Raw genomic sequence first — 21,509 nt, forward strand, 5'->3', positions numbered from 1 at the left:
CCAGGTGGCCCACCACACAGGGAGACCTGTACAGAACACAACGCTGGGGGCCAGATGGTGAGGGGGGCCGGCTGACAGATTCTGACAGAGCCTACCGGGCAGGCTGGTGGTTGAGTCAACTTCCTTACCTGCCTCAGAGGCTATCAGACTTGGCTCCACTCTAGGGAGTGACTTCCTTCAGGCTAGATCGGGCCCAACTCACCTCCCTCCTTCCCTCCCCTCCCCCACCCCACTCATGGCTGACCTTCTCCAAGACAAGTCTGAGACCCATGTTCACCTGGCCTTTTGGCTTTTTTGTTTGTTGGTTTGTTTTTGTGGTACGCAGGCCTCTCACTGTTGTGGCCTCTCCCATTGCGGAGCACAGGCTCCGGACGCGCAGGCCCAGCAGCCATGGCTCATGGGCCCAGCCACTCCACGGCACGTGGGATCTTCCCAGACCGGGGCACGAACCCGTGTCCCGTGCATCGGCAGGCGGACTCTCAACCACTGCGCCACCAGGGAAGCCCCTCACCTGGCCTTTTGAGAATGAAAGTCTTTCTCCTCTTGCCCATGTCCTCTCCATGCCTGACAGAAGGCTACTCCCCATTTCCAGATTCCTTTCTTCTTCTGGCTTCTCTGAATTTCTTGCCTGCCTCAGTGGAGTCCTTCTCCTTTTCCTCCCTGGCCCAGTAGCCCTCACTCCTCTCCTCCATTTTCCTCCCAAGCCACCGACCTGGGTACCATTTATATTCTAATCTGAGCCCTGATCTTGACTTGCTGTGTTACCTTGGACAAGTTACTTTCCCACTCTGGGCCTCAATTTTCACATCTATGAAAGGAGGCAGCTGGACTAGATGGTGAGTGACTGTCCTGCTGAGCCCTGCGGTTCTTTCTTCCTTTTACAGTTCTCCTCGCCACCTCTCCCCTCTGGGCTCCTCTCTCAGGTCCTCTCTCCCAGGGTAGGCCTGCCCTGGCCCCAGGAGAGCTGTGGCTCCAGCTCCCGTTCCCTGTCTAAGCGACCAGCCCTGGGCCTCCTCCCCAGCTCTGGCCCCAGCTCCGCTCCATGTGGCCCGTCTGAGAGGCTGGCCCCAAGCCCGGGGGCAACTCCACATTTCTCTGTTTTTCCTTTTTTTTTCTCTCTTTCCCGGAGTTAACAAGAAGCAGATGTGGCGCACGATGGTTGGAGAGGTGGGGGGAGGAAGGGGGAGGCTGGACCGCCAGCCAGACAGGGGGGAAGGGAGGGGAGTGAGGGAGAGAGAGAGAGAGGCGGGAGGCCAGGGCCCGCCCCGAAGCCACTCTTGCGCCTCTGAGCAGCCACAGGGGCAAAGCCCTGTCACCCTCAGGATCCAGTCACTGGGGAAAAGCGATAGGGAGACCAGAGGAGGGCCAGCTGGGGCGAGGGGGTGGAGGCCCAGGAAGCAGCATCTGAGAGGGCCCGGGACCAGGCACAGGAGGCCGGGGGGCACAGAGGACAAATCCCCCTCAGAAGTGGAGAAGAGGACAGCGGAAGGAACCGAGGGAGGGACAGACAGGAGCCTGAGGAGGGAAGAGGAGGGGGAGAGGGGTCAGGCCAGGCGGCCAAGGAGGAGGCGTGTGGCTGGGGGCTGCCGGCAGGAAGCTGGGGACAGGACCTGCTGTCCCTCGGAGCAGCGGCATCCCCCGCTCCAGGCAGAGGCGCCAGTGGTCAGGCCAGGATGTGCCTCTGAGGGCCACCACGGAGCGCCCCCGCCATGGCCCCCGGAACCCTCTGGAGCTGCTACCTCTGCTGCCTGCTGACCACAGCCGTGGGGGCGGCTAGCTACCCTCCTCGCGGTTACAGCCTCTACACTGGGAGTGGCGGGGCCCTCAGCCCGGGGGGACCCCAGGCCCAGAGCGCCCCCCGGCCTGCCAGCCGCCACAGGTAAGAGTCTGGGTCCCAGCCCGAGGCTGGAGGGAGATGGGAGGGTAGGTGAGAAGGTGTGTATCCTGGCCCCCGCCTTGGGTCCGCTCTTCTGGGCTGTCCCCGCCTAGGGCAGGGCAGGGGGAAGAGGAAACCCATCCGTCAGGTGGCTCTTTACATGCCCGTCTTCCTTCAGGGCACTTCCAGGGCCCCCTGAAGAGATAGGTCCCCCCCAACCTCAGGGAGATCCGCTTCAACGTTAGGCGCCCAAGGAAACTACCCTGAGGGGCACCAGCCAGGCCTTCCTGCCAGCTGCCAGCTGCATACCAGCCTGGGATTCTCGGCAGACCTTTCATTCCTTTCTAGGGCTCCCTCAGCCCCGTCCAGTAATCCACGCTTCTGACGCCAACCCTCTGCTCCTTGTGGCTCTCCAGCCGACACAGACCAGAGACTGGCGTGAATGGGGCCAAGAGTGTAGAACTTCGAGCCCCAAGGCGGGCAGGGCTTATCAATGGCTTATTCTCTCCTTAACCCTGAGCTGGACCCCTGCCTGCCCCGTCCTCTCCCCTGAGTGGTGGGTGGAAGCCAGCCTCCAGGGGATCACCAGGGGACCTGGCCAGTCGGTTCACACAGGCCACGCCAAGCTGGGGGTTGAGGCAGAAGGGACACGAATGAATGCGTGGATTCAGAGGCTCCCCAGGTGCCCCCAGCCACGAGGACCAACATCTCGTGGTTGTGGTTTTGCATCTACATCTCCTGTCCCCATCTTGAAAAGTCTTTATTGACTCCTGCTGCACAGGAAGGTGGGTGGGTGGGGGGAGCTGCCCCTGCCAAAGACCTGGCTCCCACCCGTCCCCAGGGGCCCTTCATCTTTTGACCCTCCCTCAGCCCATCTGGTAGCCCCCTGGGCCTTCCTTGGGGTCATGTGTCTCTGGATCTTGGGACCACATGGGGTTGTATCTGCAGGAACTGGTGTGCCTACGTGGTGACCCGGACAGTGAGCTGTGTCCTTGAGGATGGAGTGGAGACCTTCATCAAGCCTGACTACCAGCCCTGTGGCTGGGGCCAGCCCCAGTGTTCCCACAGCATCATGTGAGCACCCCAGCCCCCAAGGGCTGTGCACTTGGTTGGGGCTGGGCTAGGGCGGCCAACTGGGGGCATTTGTACCAAGCAGGTAGCAAGGGGCAGGACCAGGGGCTTCGGTCAGAGCCAGCTGAGGAGATGCTGAGGCAGCAATTTGGCGGTGGAATACTGAGGGCAAACTTACCTGGACCCCCCTGCCAGCCCCTGGAATGCCTTTTCCGGGCTGGGTCATGGTCAAGGAGAGGAGTTCAAAGTTCCAGCACAGGACAAGGGGAGGAAGAATAGGGATTTGGCCCTTGGCCAACACGCTGAAAACTGTCAACTGAGCAAGGCCACAGGCTGGTCAGTAAGGGGGACCCAGCCTGAGGGACAGGCCTAGTCCCCCAGCGGCTGCCCATCTCTGAGGACAGGGGCCAGGATCACTACAGGACGGGGAGGAGTCAAGAGGCCTCCCTCTGCCTCTCCCAGGTACCGCAGCTTCCTCCGCCCTCGCTACCGCGTGGCCTACAAAACAGTAACGGATATGGAGTGGAGGTGCTGCCAGGGGTACGGGGGCGATGACTGTGCCGAGGGCCCCGCCCCGGCGCTGGGCCCTGCACCCACCACGCCGCGCCCCCGGCCCGCCCGCCCCAACCTCTCGGGCTCCAGTGCGGGCAACCACCTGAGTGGACTGGGTGGGGAAGGTGAGTACGGGAGCTGCTGGGGAGAGGAGGGCGAGACGGTGCTGCGGGAAGCGTGGGCCAGGCTGCTGCGGGGAACCCCTGCTCCAGGTCAGAAGAGGGGGCAGAAGGGAGTTAATGAGATCCCTTCCCATACGTGAGAGCCAGAGCAAGTGAGCGAGCGAGAGAGAGAGAATATGTCCGTGTCCGTGTCCGTGTCCGTGTCCGTGTCCGAGTGTCATACGTGAGAGCCAGAGCGAGGGAGCGAGCGAGAGAGAGAGAGAGAGAGAGAGAGAATATGTCCGTGTCCGCGTCCGAGTGTGTGTGTGAGACACAGAGAAGAGAGATTGAGTGGAGACCCAGAGAAAAGGAAGGCAAAAAAAGAGAATGTGCTCGTTCTCGCCCACATGTGGCCAAGATACTTCCTAGTTGGGAACAGCTGCGGAGGAAGGGGGAATTCCTTGGAGAAGCTTGGTCCAAGGGGATAGACAGATGAGACTACAAGTCCTAGCATGCACTGCAGCCAACTACAGGTCCCAGACCCCTTGGTGGCCTCTGGAGACTGCAGGTCCCAGAATGCAGCAGTCCCCGTTGCCCGGCACTGCAGATGTGCTGTGTTTGCCTGCCAGGGAGATAGCTGTGCTGTAATTATGGAAACAGGAACTTCTGGCTGACTCTACCACCAGCCAGCCAGATCACCCGCAGCTTGCCTCGGAGCCCTGTTTGTCCCTGTAGTGCTGTGGAGAGGTTCCTACCGCACGTTCGCATTTCACTCACCCTGAGCGAGTGACATAGTATCATTCCCTTTTTTCAGATGTGAAAACAGTTTCCATAAAGTTAAGAGGCATTCTGGAAGGTGGAAAGGACCTGGCCTTGGTGGTCTGATGGACGACCTGGGTTTGAAACTTGGCTCTGCCACTTATTACACTTGTAATCCATGGCCTAGTTAATTGACTAACCTCTCTGGTCCTCTGTTTGCCAGTCTGTGAAATGGGAAGAACTAATGGTATTTGCACAGTGGAGTTGTTGGATGTGGGAAGGAGCCATGGTACACATGTGGCTTCAAGGCGTTCAGTGAATGGAGTTTCCTACCATCTTTTCTTGCCCGAGTCACGCAGCTAAGGAATGGCCGAATCAGCTGGGACCTCTGCCCTCTTGTTGGAGCTGGGGAGTGCAGGACCTAGGAGGTAGGCACTGAGCTGAGGCCTAGCCCCTCGACCTTATGCCTTCCCCTCTCTGCCAGGACCTGGGGAGTCACAGAAGGTGCAGCAGCTGGAGGAGCAGGTGCAGAGCCTGACGAAGGAGCTGCAGGGCCTCCGGGGTCTCCTGCAGGGACTGAGTGGGCGCCTGACGGAAGACGTCCAGAGAGCTGTGGAGACAGCCTTTAACGGGAGGCAGCAGCCTGCAGATGCAGCTGCCCGCCCTGGTGTGCACGAAACCCTCAACGAGATACAGCAGCAGCTGCAGCTCCTGGACAACCGCGTCTCCACCCACGACCAGGAGCTGGGCCATCTCAACACCCATCACAGCGGTGGTGGTCGCAGCAGTGGCAGCAGGGCTCTGGGCCCAAGCCCGGCCCCGCCCGGCCGCGGCGAGGAGCTGCTGCAGGAGCTGGAGCAGCGGCTGCAGGAGTCCTGCTCTGTGTGCCTGACGGGGCTGGATGGCTTCCGCCGGCAGCAGCAGGAGGACAGGGAGCGGCTGCGAGCGCTGGAGAAGCTACTGGCCTCCGTGGAGGAGCGGCAGCGGCAACTCGCCGGTCAGGCCGTGGGCCGCTGGCCCCCTCAGGAATGCTGCCCTCCAGAGCTGGGCCGGCGACTGGCCGAACTGGAGCGGAGGCTGGATGTGGTGGCTGGCTCGGTGACAGTGCTGAGCGGGAGGCGAGGCACCAACCTGGGAGTAGCAGCTGGGCAAGGGGGCCACCCCCCAGGCTATACCAGCTTAGCGTCCCGCCTCGCTCGCCTGGAGGACCGATTCAACTCCACCCTGGGCCCCTTGGAGGAGGGCTGGCGGGGGCTTCCCGGGGGGCTGGGCCACTGGCTGCCTGCTGCCCGGAGCCAACAAGAGAAGCTGGAGGGGCTGCTGGCCAATGTGAGCGGGGAGCTGGGGGGGCGGCTGGCTCTGCTGGAGGAGCAGGTGGCAGGGGCTGTGCAGGCATGTGGGCAGCTCTGCTCTGGGGCCCCGGGCGAGCAGGGCTCCCAGGTCAGCGAGATCCTCAGTGCCTTGGAGCGCAGGGTGCTGGACAGCGAGGGGCAGCTGCAGCTGGTGGGCTCAGGCCTGCACAAGCTGGGAGCTGCTGGGGAGGCCCAGCAGGCCACGCTGGAGGGACTGCAAGGGGTCGCGGGCCAGCTCCAGGGTCGTGTCGATGCGCTGGATGAGACGGCTGCAGAGTTCACGCTGCAGCTGAATCTCACAGCTGCGCGGCTGGGCCAGCTGGAGGGGCTGCTGCAGGCCCGTGGGGATGAGGGCTGTGGTGCCTGCGGTGGTGTCCAGGAGGAGCTGGGCCGTCTTCGGGATGGTGTGGAGCGCTGCTCCTGCCCCCTGTTACCCGCGCGGGGCCCTGGGGCCGGCCCGGGTGTTGGGGGACCGAGCCGTGGGCCTCTGGATGGCTTCAGTGTGTTCGGGGGCAGCTCAGGCTCAGCCCTCCAGGCCCTGCAGGGAGAGCTCTCCGAGGTTATTCTCACCTTCAGCTCCCTCAATGACTCACTGCATGAGCTCCAGACCACAGTGGAGGGCCAGGGTGCTGATCTGGCTGACCTGGGAGCCACCAAGGACCGTATCATCTCTGAGATTAACAGGCTGCAGCAGGAGGCCACAGAGCATGCTACAGAGAGTGAAGAGCGCTTCCGAGGCCTGGAAGAGGGACAGGCGCAGGCCGGCCAGTGCCCCAGCCTAGAGGGGCGATTGGGCCGCCTGGAGGGAGTCTGTGAGCGGCTGGACACGGTGGCCGGGGGACTGCAGGGCCTGCGCGAAGGCCTCTCCAGACACGTGGCTGGGCTCTGGGCCGGGCTACGGGAAACCAACAGCACCAGCCAGACACAGGCAGCCCTGCTGGAGAAGCTGCTAGGGGGGCAGGCTGGCCTGGGCAGGCGGCTCGGCGCCCTTAACAGCTCCCTGCTGCTCCTGGAGGACCGGCTTCACCAGCTCAGTCTGAAGGACCTCACTGGTGAGGGGGCAAGAGGAGGCACGGGGTGGGGGCACTCCTTTCAAGTCCTTTCTCCTCCCCTGACCCTGCGACAGCCCAGCCTTAACCTCGTCCACTTTCTCCTTGCCCTGCCCAGCATGAATTGCAGACCCACGTCTGTCCCAGGGCTTGGTTTGTCCACAAGAGATGATCCAAGGTCCCAGCTCCCCGCCCTCCCCTGACAGCTCAGACAGGCCTGTGGGTGGAGGAGGGGTGCTGCTCTGCCGGCTAGGTACCCAGCGTGGGCAGCGAGGGGCCCCATCACCCTGTCCCTGGATCCACCACCTTCCCTGTCCTTTGGAAACTCCTTTTTATGGCTCTCCTTCAACTTAGTTTTGTCACTGTAGGTCCTGCAGGTGAGGCTGGGCCACCAGGGCCTCCTGGGGTACAGGGACCCCCAGGCCCTGCCGGACCTCCGGGACCTCCAGGCAAGGATGGACAAAAGGGGCCCATCGGACCACCAGGTATGTGGGCTGAGATCCTTGCTGCAGCCAGGGCCACTCCCAGCCCCAACCCCGGCTGCCCCGGCCTTGACATTCTATTCTGAACCGGACAGAGAAGGGGGGAAAGGGGCAAGGAACTGGGGCTCCTACATGGCTGACAGTGACTAGGAAAGTGACTAGGAGCGAGGATAGTCACTGTGTTGGCCAGTTGGCTGTGGTGGCCTCACTGCTGTGTTGAAGACGATGGCTGAGCCTATAAGGTTGAACAGAATGGACCCTACATCTCTTCCTCCTTTTCTTGATACGCCCAGTCTGTTTTGGAGTCTGCATAGCACCTGGCACAGTGGGAAAGCAGACGTTTGCTGAGTGACTTAGCGAGAGCTGCCTTACTTCTCACTGCTCCCTTTTCTCTTCCCACAGGTCCCCAGGGTGAACAGGGTAAGTTCCTCTCATTCAGTGCTGGAGGGCGGGGAACTGAACTAGGATTTGGAGGACGGAAGGCCTCATGCAGCCCTGGGGGTAGAGACCCAGGAGGGGAAGGGGGCTGGGCAGCCCTGCACTGAGCGTCCACTCTGACACCCTCCCCACCCCACCCAGGAGCAGAGGGGGCACCAGCAGCCTCTGTGCCCCGCGTGGCCTTTTCAGCTGCCCTGAGTTTGCCCCGCTCTGAACCAGGCACAGTGCCCTTCGACAGAGTCCTGCTCAACGATGGGGGCTACTATGATCCAGAGACTGGTAAGCCTGGGAGTGGGCAGCTGGGCACTGGGGGGAACGGGGGAGGCTGTGCAGTGATATGTCCCCATTCTTGCCGTTTCAGACAAGCTGAGTCTTTTCATTCTCTGGTTTGGGGAGACCCCTATTCTCTCCTTCATTTATTCATTCTCACCACAGCTTGGACTGAGGGGTGAGGTGGGGAGGCGAAAAGCCTATCATTCCACAGCTCTTTATGGGGGCCTGTTCTTGCCCAGGCACTGTTTTAAGTGCTGGGGATGCGGAAATGAACAAAACACTGGTTTCCCTGCCGTCTGTGGAGCTCACGTTCTAGTAGAAGAGAGGTGAAAAGACCCAGAGGGTCCCTCCGCACGCAGTCCAGGAGTTCTGCAAGGGCTCCCGGACACCTTCCCGGCCCCTGCCACCTGTCTCCCTCCTGATTGCCACTGTTGTCCCCAGGCGTGTTCACGGCGCCTCTAGCCGGACGCTACTTGCTGAGTGCGGTGCTGACTGGGCACCGGCACGAGAAAGTGGAGGCCGTGCTGTCCCGCTCCAACCTGGGCGTGGCCCGCATAGACTCCGGCGGCTACGAGCCTGAGGGCCTGGAGAATAAGCCGGTGGCCGAGAGCCAGCCCAGCCCGGGCGCCCTAGGCATCTTCAGCCTCATCCTACCGCTGCAGGCCGGGGACACGGTCTGCATCGACCTGGTCATGGGGCAGCTGGCGCACTCGGAGGAACCGCTCACCATCTTCAGTGGAGCCCTGCTCTACGAGGACCTGGAGCTAGAACAGGCATAGACAGGGAGCCAGGCCCCACCGGCCCGAAGTGTCTACGCCGGCCAAACAGCCAGCGGGGTGGGGTGGGGGGCTCCGGGGCGTCTCGCCTGGGACGGGGCCCCGACCCGGGGCAAGCTGCAGTCTCTGTACCCGCCGCAGCAGCGCAGGCGCCCGGAGCAGCGTCCTTCCCACGGTCGGAGAGCGCCGGGTCGGGGACTCTGGGGTCTCCTCGTCCAGACTTTTGGCCTGATCGCCGTCCCTGCAAGACTCGGACTGCGGAGGGGCTAATCCTCGCACACTTTGCTCCCCCAACTGGCCTCTAGGCCGAATCCCTGGGCTCCGGGACTCTCTCGAGGGGGCTCCGGCCCCCCCCCGCCATACTAAACTATTCAGGAATAAAGACACTTGGTTTTTCTAAAAAAAAAAAAAAAAAACTAAACTAAACAAGCTGTCTGCTCTACTATGTGTTCAGGGGTAGACAGGCGTATACAGGGGACAGGGTGAGGGAGCCCCGGGTTCCGGACCCCGCTCGCGCCCTCCGCTCTGGCAGAGGTAGCTCTGCCTGCACTTGCAATGGGCGCGCGGGCGTGAAGTGCGCCGGGGGCTTGGAGCCCTAGCCGGGCCCCACTACTGGTCGCGCCTTTTCCGCCGGTGTCCGCCAGAGGGCGCTGGGAGCCGAGACCGCGGCGCCGCTGGGCGGTGTCTCCCGTCACGTGACCTCCGCCGCTCATCTTGCGTGTCCCAGCTGCTCAGCGGCGGAGGCGAGGCCTCGAGCTGGGATTGGCTGGGCCTCGGGGGCGGGGCGGGACAGCGGGGACCGCGCGAGCCGCGGCTCTGGATGCCGGGGTCCGGGCCGCAGCTGCGAGGCCAGATTCAACCCCGCGGGCCTAGGGTCTGGAGTGGGAGCCGCGGGTGCAGGAGAGGGCGGGACAAGAGATGCCTTTCTGCTGCACTTTCTCTTGGCATTCATGAGGTTGCCTAGCCGCGCTTCAGAGAGATTTGTATTCGCTCGGAGTCCGTCTGACAAGTGAGGAAACAGAGCGAGAATTTGAAGGCGTAGCCATCTCCTGGGCCACGCTAAGAGGAAGCCAGGGACCAAGACCGCGGGGTCTGCACTCCCAGGCCTGCTGGGGTCGATGCGCGTGGGGAGCAAGAGCCCGGCTCCGTCCCCTGCACCCCACTGCACCCCTCGCCCCTGGAGGAGGCTCCGCGGAGGAGGAGCTCGGGACGCGGAGGAGGAGCCAGGACAGACTCTGGGAGCTGGGACACGATCCTCCGGGGTAAGAGGCAGAGCCCGGGAGGAACCCCGTCAGCCGGGCGGGCAGAAATCTCCGGGAGCAGCATCATGGAAGAGAAACAGATTTTGTGCGTGGGGCTAGTGGTGCTGGACATCATCAGTGTGATGGACAAATACCCGGAGGAGGACACGGACAGCAGGTAGGGGCGCCCGGGCCCCTCGGAGACCCTAGGGGCCGCTGTAGCCCCGCGTTGTGCCAGGCGGCCGAGACTACAGGGCTGCGGGGGCGGGGGGGGGGCCGCAGCGAGGCCTTGAGAGTCGCCTTGGGAGCTGGTGCCCCCTGCCCTCTGCCCGGGACCTGGGGAAAGAATTGAGGCCTTTAGTAGTAAGATCCAGGCTTTGGATAGCATTGTGTTCTCCAGTTCCCATTTCAACCCTGGGACCGTGTCAGACATCATTATCCCCATTTTACCGAGTAGGCTAAGCAAGTAAAGACCCTGGAAGATGCAGTTATTTATCCACGGGCACACAGCTAGGAAGGTACAGAACCAGTTTTTTTCTTTTTAACAAGAACTGTGCACTTGCCTATCACCAGCATTTACTTCTAATTTATTTACCACATATATATCTCATCTGTGCCTTTAAAAAAATTTTTTTTGAGGTAGCTTACAATAAGAAGTATGTGCAGTTAGACTGTTCAGGAACTTTCAAAACCATGGTATTTGAGCTTCACTGTAGCTCAGGGCTTGCTGGCGCAGCAGGCAAATTTGGAGATGCTGTGAGTTATGGGTAGAGCTGGTTCGTGAGCCACACAGACTTTTCCCTGCTGCCGAATTCCAGAAGTTTACCAGAAGTCCTTTTTCCAATACTCAGTGAACAGCATAGTGGAAGAGACCCTTCTTGGTTGTCTGGTAGAAGTTGAAAAGTCATTTGTTGGTTCCCGTATTTACTCTTGATCACCCTTACATTGTGATCCCGAGACACTTCTGTGTGGTGGAACCTGTGGCTGTCTCTTGGCGCAGTCTAGTGCTCAGAATACGGACAAGAACTGCTTCTTGGCCCTCACTTGTCTCAGCCAAGAACTAGATAAAAAGCGAGTTCAAGATTGAACTCGGGAAAGACACTACAACAACCACAGCCAGGAGGCTCACTGAGGGGAGAGCCCCCGGCATTCTCCAGTCCGTGGGTCCACACAGCACTGTCACAGGCATTGTTACATAGTTTCCTCACAGCAGCCCATGGGAAGCGTGTAAGGATCAGTCACATCCTCTCTTTAGAGATGAGGAAGCTAAGGATTTGGAGAAATTAGACAATTTCTGTAAGGGGCCACGTAGTTGATGAGTGGCAGAGCGGTAGTCACAACTCAAGCGTCCTGATGCTAGTGCTCCAGCCCTCCGCCCTCTCTGGTGCTCCCTGCTCTTTTATTTTTTTTTGCGGTACGCGGGCCTATCACTGTTGTGGCCTCTCCCGTTGCGGAGCACAGGCTCCGGACGCGCAGGCTCAGCGGCCATGGCTCACGGGCCCAGCCGCTTCGCGGCATGTGGGATCTTCCCGGACCGGGGCACGAACCCGTGTCCCCTGCATCGGCAGGTGGACTCCCAACCACTGCGCCACCAGGGAAGCCCCTCCCTCCCTGTTCCTTTGCTGCTGCCCGCCTCATGGAGTTGACCCTTTGCTTTGGGCTGCTTTGCTCGCCAGAGGTGACAGCCCCTGGCAAAAAGTGCAGGGACAGTGGGGGGAGGCACAAGGGTATGCTGCTGTGTGGACCTAGCCCACCTACCAAGGTCAAGCCAGCCCCAGGACTTGGTGCCCAGTGAGGAGTCGAGTTTACTTTCCGGAGAACAGTGCAAATTCTGGGGCTACGGTTTCTCCAAGAACTGTGGAGGACCTCCGGAGGACCCGGAGGACTTGTTCTGCTAGAGCTGAGTCCCAGTGCCTTTGAGCTTACTCATGTTGGGAGGCTGGGACAAGAGCCTGCTAGTTCCACCCTGACGGGAGCTGGTTCCGACGGTGGGCACTAAGCGAGGTGCCTCTCTGAAGAGACCCTCCGTGCCCCCCGCGCTTTAGGGAGTATCTCCCCCTCCCCCAGACCCATGGCTCTGGTCCTCTGTGGAGCAGTTTGGTTGTCCACAAGGCCTCTCTCCTGTGCTCCCATCCCACCCAGCCCAGCTCCTGGACTCTGTTGTGCCTCCCCGATGGGCAAACCTGAGTGGGACACAGTCCTTCGCAGCATCTGAGCCCCACCTTTCCCAGGCTCTCTCCATAGGCAGCCGAGAACTGCCACCTGGAACTCAGCCAGACCCCTGAGGAATGGCCCTGCCTCCCAGAGTCCTGGCTGAGAAGGACCTTCCGGAAAGCATCTTCATGCTCAGCAGAGCATTTCTGCACAGAAAGTTGGGTGTCAATGTAACTTTGAAGGATTTCCACAGAGTACAACTGTATACCCGTCCTCTGAAGCCTCATCAAGCTGGGACCCAACTACTTTCCATTCAGAAATAAAGAGCACTTGCAGTGGTTTGGGGTCAGGAAACCCGGGTTCGGGTATCAGCTTTGTCATTAACTGTTGTGACCTTGAGCAAGTCCAGTCCCTCCAGGCTTCTCCTCTCTTCTCTGTATGAAAATTTCTCTAAAGCTCACAGCTTGAGAAATGTGTGACCTTTTGCAGATTAGTATCCTTCTTTCTAATGAGATCATGGTCCCCTTTTCCCAAGGCTGAAGGGAACTTCAAGGTTAAGCTTTGTGTACAAATATACCCTAGCCTAAAAATTCTACTTCATTCATTTCTCTTAATCAGTAGTTCTTCGGTACTTGTTCCCCTTATCGTAAGCTGCCACAGTTATTATTATCCTTTTTGGAACTGGAAGAATAGAAATAACAGCCTGTACTGTTACGTCACAGCATTATTGGAGCACAAATGAGAAATCATTCAAGTTCTTTGACTATGTATGCATGAGTTATCATTTTTGTTGTTGATGATGACAATGAAGCCCTTCAGGTGTATCTTGACTTAGTTTCCTTTTGTTAGATTTTCAGTAAAGATGGAGAAAAAAAAGGTAACTATGCACTGTGATGGATGTGTTAACTAACCTTATTGTAGTAATCACTTCACAAAATATATGTATGTCAAAATCATCACGTTGGGGCTTCCCTGGTGGCGCAGTGGTTGAGAGTCCGCCTGCCGATGCAGGGGACACGGGTTCGTGCCCCCGTCCGGAAAGATCCCACATGCCGCGGAGCGGCTGGGCCCGCGAGCCATGGCCACTGAGTCTGCGCGTCCGGAGCCTGTGCTCCGCAACGGGAGAGGCCACAGCAGCGAGAGGCCCGCGTACCGCAAAAAAAAAAAAAAAAGTCATCACGTTGTACACCTTCAGCTTTCAGAATGTTATATGTCAATTACATCTCAATAAAGCTGAAAAAAAAGGAGAAACAAAGATGGAGAAAAACTGGTCTTCACTCAGTGATCTTTTTAACTTTTGTCATCATAAAAGTTACCACACACAACTTTCTTAAATGATCACAATGTCCGGGTTTGCTTCCTGTCTTAATTATTTTAATCTGAGTTATTGCTGAAGTGGTCTCTCCTAAGACAGGAGCAGCAGGAGATTTGCCACCTTTGGGAAGAGGCAGCTCTCAAGGAGGAGGCTTGGTGGGGGGTCACTGTAACAGAGGAGGACGTAACCCAAAGTCAGTGAGACCCTCAGATTGTGATGGGCCTGAGTGAGTGCTTTCCTGATGTCATAAGAATAGGTGCAAGATAGAAATTAATCACTGTGAACTTGAATTTAGCCTGGGCTGGGGAATAGCTGAGCCTCTTCCCTTTGCTGAGCCTAAGGCTGGCCTGGATGCTTTCTGAGGGGAATCGCCTGGCTTTTACTTCCTGTGGGCCCTACTCGGGGCTCAGCCCTGCTTATCCCAGCCCCAGCCTGCTGGATCTGCAGGGACCCTCCTTGTGTTTTGCAGGTGCTTGTCCCAGAGATGGCAGCGTGGAGGCAACGCATCCAACTCCTGCACTGTCCTCTCCCTGCTTGGAGCCCCCTGTGCCTTCATGGGCTCGCTGGCCCCGGGCCACGCTGCCGAGTAAGCAGAGGGTGCAGAGGAGGGTGGCCCACAGGGTGGGGGGAGAAGAAGGAAGCCTTGGCCCTGGGTGGGCGGTCTCTGAGAAATGGTTTGTGGCCACCAGAAGTGGGTGGGGCGTGGGGAGTGGAGTACCAGCATCCCAGACCCTCCCTGGTATGGCTTATCTGCTGCTCAGTTGTTAATGCTGCTCCTGTTAAAGCTTTCATTTTCACAGCCTGTTTCCTTGGCCAGTCCCTGGAGCCTGCTTCGGCTTCCCACCTTCTCCTTCCTTGTTTCCAACAGACTCTCTGCGGTGGATGTGACTTTGCCCTTCTCAAGTCCCTAATCCTGCCTGTCCTTGTGGCAGAAGGCAGTTAGGGACATGCTGTACCTGCCCTCCCTCGGGGATGACCTGAATCCACGGTCCCAGGGTCCAGGCCTGCAGTTTCTTTCCCAGCTGAGGGGGCAGGGTCAGTGATTGTGTCCCCGTTGTTCACTGAAGCAGGGAGAGCTCCCTGCCCAAGGCCACCCCGATGCCACGTGCGAAAGCCGGGCCCAGACCCATACCTCCCAGCTCATCGGCTAGGAGGCTGCAGCCCGTAGTGACCCACACACTTCCTCTATGTTGGCCGCTGCAGGGACCCAAGAGCCCTTTGACCCCTGGCACTGCCGACTCAGCAAGCGCTTATCAGGCGGTGAGGCCCACTTTGCCCACTGTGGGCACGGGCAGGCTGCCAGGTTGCTGGCCTGTAAAGCACAGCCCTTTGAACCCTGGTTTGAGAGGGGCTGCTGCCAGAGCCCAGCCCCAAGCCGCAGCCAGATTCCCTTCCTTATGAACGGGCACGAAGCAAATAATGGGGCGAGAGCCTGCCCTGTGATGTGGGACAGGGGGACCCGGAGCCAACAGCTGCTCACTTGTCAGCCCTCTTCAGCAGCTGCCTTCCCTCCCAGCTAGAGCAAGACCATGCCTCTTGCTTTGGGGTGGTGGACCCACCTTTGTGTGGCAATCATGCTGATAGCTGGGCCATTCCAAATGCTCCCCATGTGTTCAACAAACACTGAATGAGCACCTACCATGTGCCTGGCACTGTGGGTGCAAAAAGTTATTTGGCAAAAACCAAATCATATTCTCCATACTGTGGGAAAGCTACTATTTAAAGGATCCTTGAGATGTAAGACAAGGAATGATGCCCCGACGTGGTACCCCTATACAAATCTGTATTGTGCAGCCTTGGTGTTGCCGAAAGTGGGGTTCAGCCATAGTGAGAAAGGCCAGGATGGTGGCTGGACTGCTGGGCATAGTGGCCAGCTCCTGGTGACAGGACACTGCATTTCCAAAGAGCTGGGAGGGGTGGGTGGCCTCCTCTTTCTGCTGGTACAGTCTTCCTGAGGGGCCACCCCCCGGCTCACTCTGATTGGAGGGGATTCTGAGCAAGAGTCCTGGACCCGGTCCATACTGAGGGGCCTCAGGCACTGAGAGGGCTTGCCACTGTGGAAGGAGGGGGCAGTGAGCAGGCCCACCAAGGCAGCACCACCTCCTGGCTGGGCATCGTGGAGGCAGGTGTAGAAGGAGAGGAATCATGTTAGGACTGGAAGGACTTGAGAGGGAGGAGTGCCATGGGGATGAGCAAGCAGAGGGCACCTGGGGGACAAAGTATCACCTTGGTAATTATTAATACTGCCTGGGCCTTGCATGATGCGGGCCACGGTGCCCTCACCTGCTTGGTTCAAACAGGGTGCATCTTCTAGGTCCCAAATCTACCGCATCTAGCTTTATGCACGTGAGCAAATCCTTTCCAGCTTGAGTCAGATTGAAGGACAGGGTCAGGGTTGGAGTTTGCTTCAGTCAGGACCTAACAGAATGTCCCTTAGGGTTTCTCTCACTAAGCTCCAGCCATGCTCTCCTTCCTCTCCTGCCTCCACACGGCCTGTGACAGTGACTCCCAGTCCCATCCTGGCCCCTGTGCTTGCACCCCAGGGTCCCCGGTGGCCCTGCCACCTACCCTCCAGTCCCCAAACCCCCGTCGAACTGCGCCTCCCCGGGTTACTCCGCCCTGGCAGTTTTGTCCTGGACGACCTTCGCCGCTATTCCGTGGACCTACGCTACACGGTCTTTCAGACCACGGGCTCCATCCCCATTTCCACAGTCATCAGCAGCGAGGCCAGTGGTAGCCGCACCATCCTACATGCCCACAGGTTTGTACATCTGTCTGCGCCTTGCCAGCTGCCGCCGCCATTGCCAACACTCAGCTCCCAGAGCAGGACCCTTCTCTCCAAGACCCGCGTGCTCTGGCACCTCTCCCCACCCCGCGGGAGGTCCAGGCCCCTGGTAGCCTCTAATCTGTGTCTCCTTGCCCTTCCCTTGGCTCGGGCTCCGCCCCAAGCTTCCTGGTGGCTGACTTCAGGCAGCGGGGCGTGGACGTGTCTCAGGTGGCCTGGCAGAGCAGCGGGGAAGCCCCGTGCTCTTGCTGCATCGTCAACAGCTCCAATGGCTCCCGTACCATTGTGCTCTACGACACGTAAGGCCCCCTGGCCTGCCCTGCCGCAGCCCACCAATGAGCTCCCTCACTTGCCACGTGGGCAGCCCACGTGCCCGCCCTCTGTGGCCTCTCTCTTTGTACCAGAAATTGTCCCTATGCCAAACTGTTCGGTGATTTCGGAATTGTTCTCAATTAGGGGAGAAGTGAGGTGGGAAGGGATGGGCTTTGCTCTGCCTGGCGACTTGGCCTTGGTCAACACCAAGGATGGGCGGGCAGGCCTGTGCAAACTGTAATTTATGATGTGATTCTTCCATAATCAGCCAATCAGCAGCCTGGGTGTGAGTATGGGGAAATTGTTCTGAAGACAGAGGGATGGGAGATGTGATTCAAACCATCTTGAGCCCTGAAGGGGGCCCACTGGGGTTTCCAGGGTCAGCCCCAGAGTTGCCAGCCTGCAGCATGGCACCAGGAGCTGAGGTTTGGGTGTTCGAAAGAGATGAGCAACCCCAAAGGTCCCAGCATAACGAAGCCAGACCAAATGCCACACACCACTCACAGCCATTGCTGAAGGAGGGAAGGGGAACACTGGCTCAGCAGAACAGGGCCATCTGATGTGTTGCTAACCTGGGGCAGGGCAGGGGGATCCCTTTAGGGTCCCAGGCTTCCAGGGAGAGACCCCTTCTCATCTCTCCCAGATTCCCTCCTGAAAAATCTCAGAGGTTTAGTTTACTGAGAACCTAGTGTGTGCCAAGTACTCTGTTAGGGCAGAGATGGCCCAAGCCCAACTGCCCTAGGGTTCTGACTGCCCCTGCTGCCCAGCATGATCACTGGACCTGCGGGAGGCGCAGTTATCCTAGAACAAGATTTATGACCAGTGGCCCTAGGCTCTTTGTGTCCCAGTGAGTGAGTAGGTAGGCATACATGCTAGACACGATCTTCCCATTGGGCAACCCTAGTCATCTGCCCATTAAGCAACAATCTGTAGCAACTTTGATCAGGGACACAACATGGGTATTCACAGGAAGGGAGGGAGAGGAGCTCCAAGGAGAAATGTTTATTGCCCACTGGCCTCGGTCCAGGCATATCCACACACATTATCTCCAGCTGCAGCAGGCCTGCGAGGCTAGGGGTTCGGTCCCATTTACCAAAGGGGAAGCACCTCAGAAAGGCCACAGTCACCCAGCTAGTTAAATCGAAGGAGGATTTGGCACAGAACATGGAGGGGAGGGGAGGACACTGGCTGTGTGTAGGTCTCTGGCCAAGGAAGGTCAAGGCCGAAGCTTCCCAGGTCTCCACACCTAAGTCGGCCAAAAATAAACTCATCCTCAAGCACCAACCTTGATCCCAGGGTCATAACATGGAGCTGCCAAACTCAGGACAGGGCTGCTGTCACCGCTGGGGTGCCTGAAGTGAGAGGACCCAGACCCGAGCTCCAGGCAGAATGGCGTGGCCTTTGTAGTTTCCCCGGGGCACTGCATGGTGGTATCTGTGTGTGCTGCTGGCAAGAGGAATTCTGGGAATTGTAGTCCCTGGTGCTCTGAAAGCATTTTGGGAGATACGGTCTCCAAGGCACGCAGAACTGGTCCCTTGCTTGACATATGTGGTGGTTGAGTTTGCCCTTAGATAATATCACAGCCTCAAACACAGGAAGGGGCACCCTAGGAAACTGCCTCCAGCCCCCTGTCTGGATGGAGCTGAGTAGGGCAAGGAGTGGTCTTGAGTTTAGCCTGAGACAGGGTCTGTCCTGGAGCTAAGCCTCAGAAGCATGTGCTATAGATTCAGCTTCCTGCCATGCTGCAGGCAGCACCAGGCATAGGGGCCCTAGCAGCCAGTTAGAGATCCTGGCCCTGGCTGACCTCACCACGCCCCTTCTCTGTCCTTTCTGTCCTGCGACTCAGGAACCTACCAGATGTGTCTGCTAAAGACTTTGAGAAGGTTGACCTGAGCCGGTTCAAGTGGATCCACATTGAGGCAAGCCCTGCCCTACCTGTGTTTTGAGGGCCTCAACCTGCCAGCCCCTCCACATGTTCTGCCTTCTTCTTGGTTTCTTTGAACCATGAAGTACCTTAGAGATCAATGAATCCAACCCCCCTCACCCGCTCTCCATCCTCCTTTATGTTTTCAGGTGGAAACTAAGGCCCAGAAAGACTGGGTGATTTACTCAAGGTCACACAGCAGGACGTAGGTGCCAGAAGCAGGGTGCTGGCTCTAGGCAAAGTCTGGTGCTTTCTGTGTTACAGGCTGCCCCACCTCCTCTGGACTTGGCCTCTGGCAGGAGCCTGGCTGTGGGAGGCCTGACCCGTTCGTTACCTCTGGGGAGGCAGGAATGAGAGGGCCTGACCCAGCTCCCAAATAAAGGGAACTAGAATCTTCGTTCCAAGAGAAGTTTTGGAGTCTAGGTGGGAGGAAACCTTGAGAAGTCCTGAGTTCTCATCCTAGCCCTGTCATTTAATTTATTGTAGGTCCTTAGGAAAGTCTTTTATTCTTTCGTCTTCTCATCTGAAATGGGAGGGCTGGTCAGTAAGGTCTCCAAGGTCCAGAATAGCACTAGAATTCTGAGACTTAGGATGGGGCTCCGGCCCAGCCTTCCTGGCCCCTCTCCCCTCACCCGTGGTCCCAGCAGGGAGGGCAGAATGAGAGCAGCGCCCAGCTGGTCCTGAGTTGCCTGCCCTGCCCTGCTCTGCCCCAGGGCCGGAATGCATCGGAGCAGGTGAAGATGCTGCAGCGGATAGAACAGCACAACGCCAGGCAGCCTCCGGAGCAGAAGATCCAGGTGTCTGTGGAGGTGGAGAAGCCGCGAGAGGAGCTGTACCAGCTGTTAGGCTACGGAGACGTGGTACGCATCCCCCACGGCGCCCCCCTTGCCACATCCAGCCTAATCTGGTCCTTAAAGGGAGTCCGAGTGTCCCCTTGTCCTTCCTGTCACACTTAGGATGGCAATTTGCGGCTTGGTGATGTTGGCAGGTGGGGGCAAAGCAAAGAGGCAGACCTCTAGCTTGGGGCTCTGGTGCAGGCCTCAACAGTAGCCAAGGAGTAGAATTTCTCCACCCCAGTGGGCGCATAGGTATGAAGGCAGCCAGAGGGCTTGGTCAAGGCCAAGACAGCCAGCCTCAGGGCCAGCCTGCGTGGAAGCCTCTCCTCCCTGGGCCTCCTGTCTTTTCCTCTGTCAAATGACAGGTTGGGACTGTTCTCCGAGGTGCCCTCCAATTCTGGGGTGGGAGCCACTAGGGGGTGAGGGAGGATGGGAAGGGGACTTGCCCATGGTAAGTTTGGAATGTAAATGGAATCGGGATGATAATCCTAGCATCACAGTGGAAGGTCGTTGGGCCTCAACCTTGGCTGCAGGTTAAATGATGTGGATGCCTGAGCCCCACCCTCTTTTTTTTTTTTTTTTTTTTTTTTTTAATTTGGTTGGTAGAGGTGAAGCCTGGGCTGAAGTATTTTTTAACAAAACACCCTGGTGATTCTAATATGTAGCTGGTGTTAAGGAAGCTCTAGAACCCCTATCCCTTTGTTTTAAAGATGAAGAAATCAGACCTAGAGGGCATAGCTGTATGCGGAAAGCCAAACAGAGCAAAAACCCTCCTGAAAGCCGTGGTTTTACCTGCCAGTTGTAGATTGCGCCACAAGATGACCTCAAGACTCACTCTGAGGAAATTGTGAGGAAATTCGTTGATCTTAGAATAGGCCGGGGCTTTTGTGTCACAATTTACATGGCTGTTTTCTAGCATATCCTGAGCATGTATGAAAACTTGTTCCTGAGGGACAGTGAGATGCTACTTGGGGGTTTAGGTGGCCTCGATGGAGGAGCAGGTTGCTGGTAGTGAGGGACAGCTGGGGTGGAGCTCAGGTGACTGTCAGCCTCTCTTCCACTGCCCACAGGTGTTTGTCAGCAAAGATGTGGCCAGGCACCTTGGGTTCCACTCAGCGGAGGAGGCCCTGAGGGGCATGTACGGTCGCGTGAGGAAGGGGTGAGCTAGCAGAAGCCAGGCAGCGGCCCGGGTACGGGGAGTGAGGGAGCCTGGCCTCCAGGGTCTGCCCCGGGGAGGGATAATGAGGCTGGGGGCCAGGGCTGGGCTAACACCCAGCTGAGTGGAGGGTGTCACAGGGCTACGCTGGTCTGTGCCTGGGCTGAGGAGGGTGCCGATGCCCTGGGCCCTGATGGACGGCTGCTCCACTCCGACGCTTTCCCACCGCCCCAGGTGGTGGACACTCTGGGGGCCGGAGACACCTTCAACGCGTCCGTCATCTTCAGCCTGTCCCAGGGTGAGTACCCCAGCAGCTGGCCCAGGGCCGGGGCCTGCCCCTGCCCAGAAGACCAAGCTGATCTGGCTGTTCATCCCTCCCTCCAGGGAAGAGCATGCAGGAGGCACTGAGCTTTGGCTGCCAGGTGGCGGGCAAGAAGTGTGGTCTGCAGGGCTTCGATGGCATCGTGTGAGTGCCCTGTGGCAGGAAGCGCCGGCTCACATCCCCACCCCAGGCCAGCATCACTGGCTGCTGTCGCCCTCTCTTCTCTGGCCAGCTGGCATCTGGCTGCCTTACCCCCTGGGCGGATGCAGGCTGTGGGAGGGCTCCACCTGTGACCTGGCATCTCATATGGCAGAGCTGCAGAGCAAATAAATCTTCCCCAGAGCCAGCTTCCTTCTGGCAGTCTGTTTGTCTTTGATGTCTGAGCTGCTCTGGCTGGGGATTCTGGAGGCTTTGATCCTGCAGTCCTTCGCCCTTTTTTTCTCTATTCCCCAAATTCACCTCCTGCCCAGGCCCAGAGGAAGGGCCACCCAGACCAGAGCAGCAGGAAGTGCCCCAGGCTTGCCACCAGCTGTGCCCTTGCTGGGGCCCCAGCTCAGGGTAGAGGGCCAGACTTCCAGCCTTCCTGGCGGGGGAGGAGACTTAACCCCTTGCACCCCAGGGAACCTTCCAAATAACCACAAGCCATGAGAAAAGCTCCTCTGGGCCCCAGCTCTGTCACAAGACTCCAGTGGCCACAAGAGTGTCCACATGGCTGAGCCAACCAGACAGGCCAGC

At 58.7% G+C, this 21,509-nt stretch overlaps 2 protein-coding genes across 3 annotated transcripts; both read left to right on the forward strand.

Moving 5' to 3' along the window:
* Positions 1–1,243: 1,243 nt before the first annotated feature.
* On the forward strand, positions 1,244–9,137 carry EMILIN1 (elastin microfibril interfacer 1). The gene is made up of 8 exons (XM_060117282.1): positions 1,244–1,879; positions 2,825–2,950; positions 3,410–3,624; positions 4,844–6,763; positions 7,129–7,245; positions 7,645–7,662; positions 7,822–7,959; positions 8,395–9,137. Exons 1-8 carry the CDS (start codon positions 1,710–1,712, stop codon positions 8,730–8,732), a joined length of 3,042 nt encoding a protein of 1,013 aa, XP_059973265.1. The 5' UTR covers positions 1,244–1,709; the 3' UTR covers positions 8,733–9,137.
* A 403-nt stretch (positions 9,138–9,540) lies between these two features.
* Positions 9,541–21,120, forward strand: KHK (ketohexokinase). Of its 2 annotated transcripts, XM_060117086.1 has the most exons (9): positions 9,541–10,148; positions 13,909–14,025; positions 16,066–16,200; positions 16,389–16,523; positions 18,383–18,455; positions 19,174–19,320; positions 20,367–20,455; positions 20,593–20,750; positions 20,837–21,120. In XM_060117086.1, exons 1-9 carry the CDS (start codon positions 10,057–10,059, stop codon positions 20,920–20,922), a joined length of 1,032 nt encoding a protein of 343 aa, XP_059973069.1. In that variant the 5' UTR covers positions 9,541–10,056; the 3' UTR covers positions 20,923–21,120. The 2 variants fall into 2 exon arrangements, with proteins under 2 accessions (XP_059973069.1, XP_059973068.1); XM_060117085.1 differs by lacking the exon at positions 16,389–16,523.
* Positions 21,121–21,509: the final 389 nt, after the last annotated feature.

The sequence above is a fragment of the Mesoplodon densirostris genome, chromosome 14, assembly GCF_025265405.1.
Source record: "Mesoplodon densirostris isolate mMesDen1 chromosome 14, mMesDen1 primary haplotype, whole genome shotgun sequence".
NCBI lineage: Eukaryota > Metazoa > Chordata > Mammalia > Artiodactyla > Ziphiidae > Mesoplodon > Mesoplodon densirostris.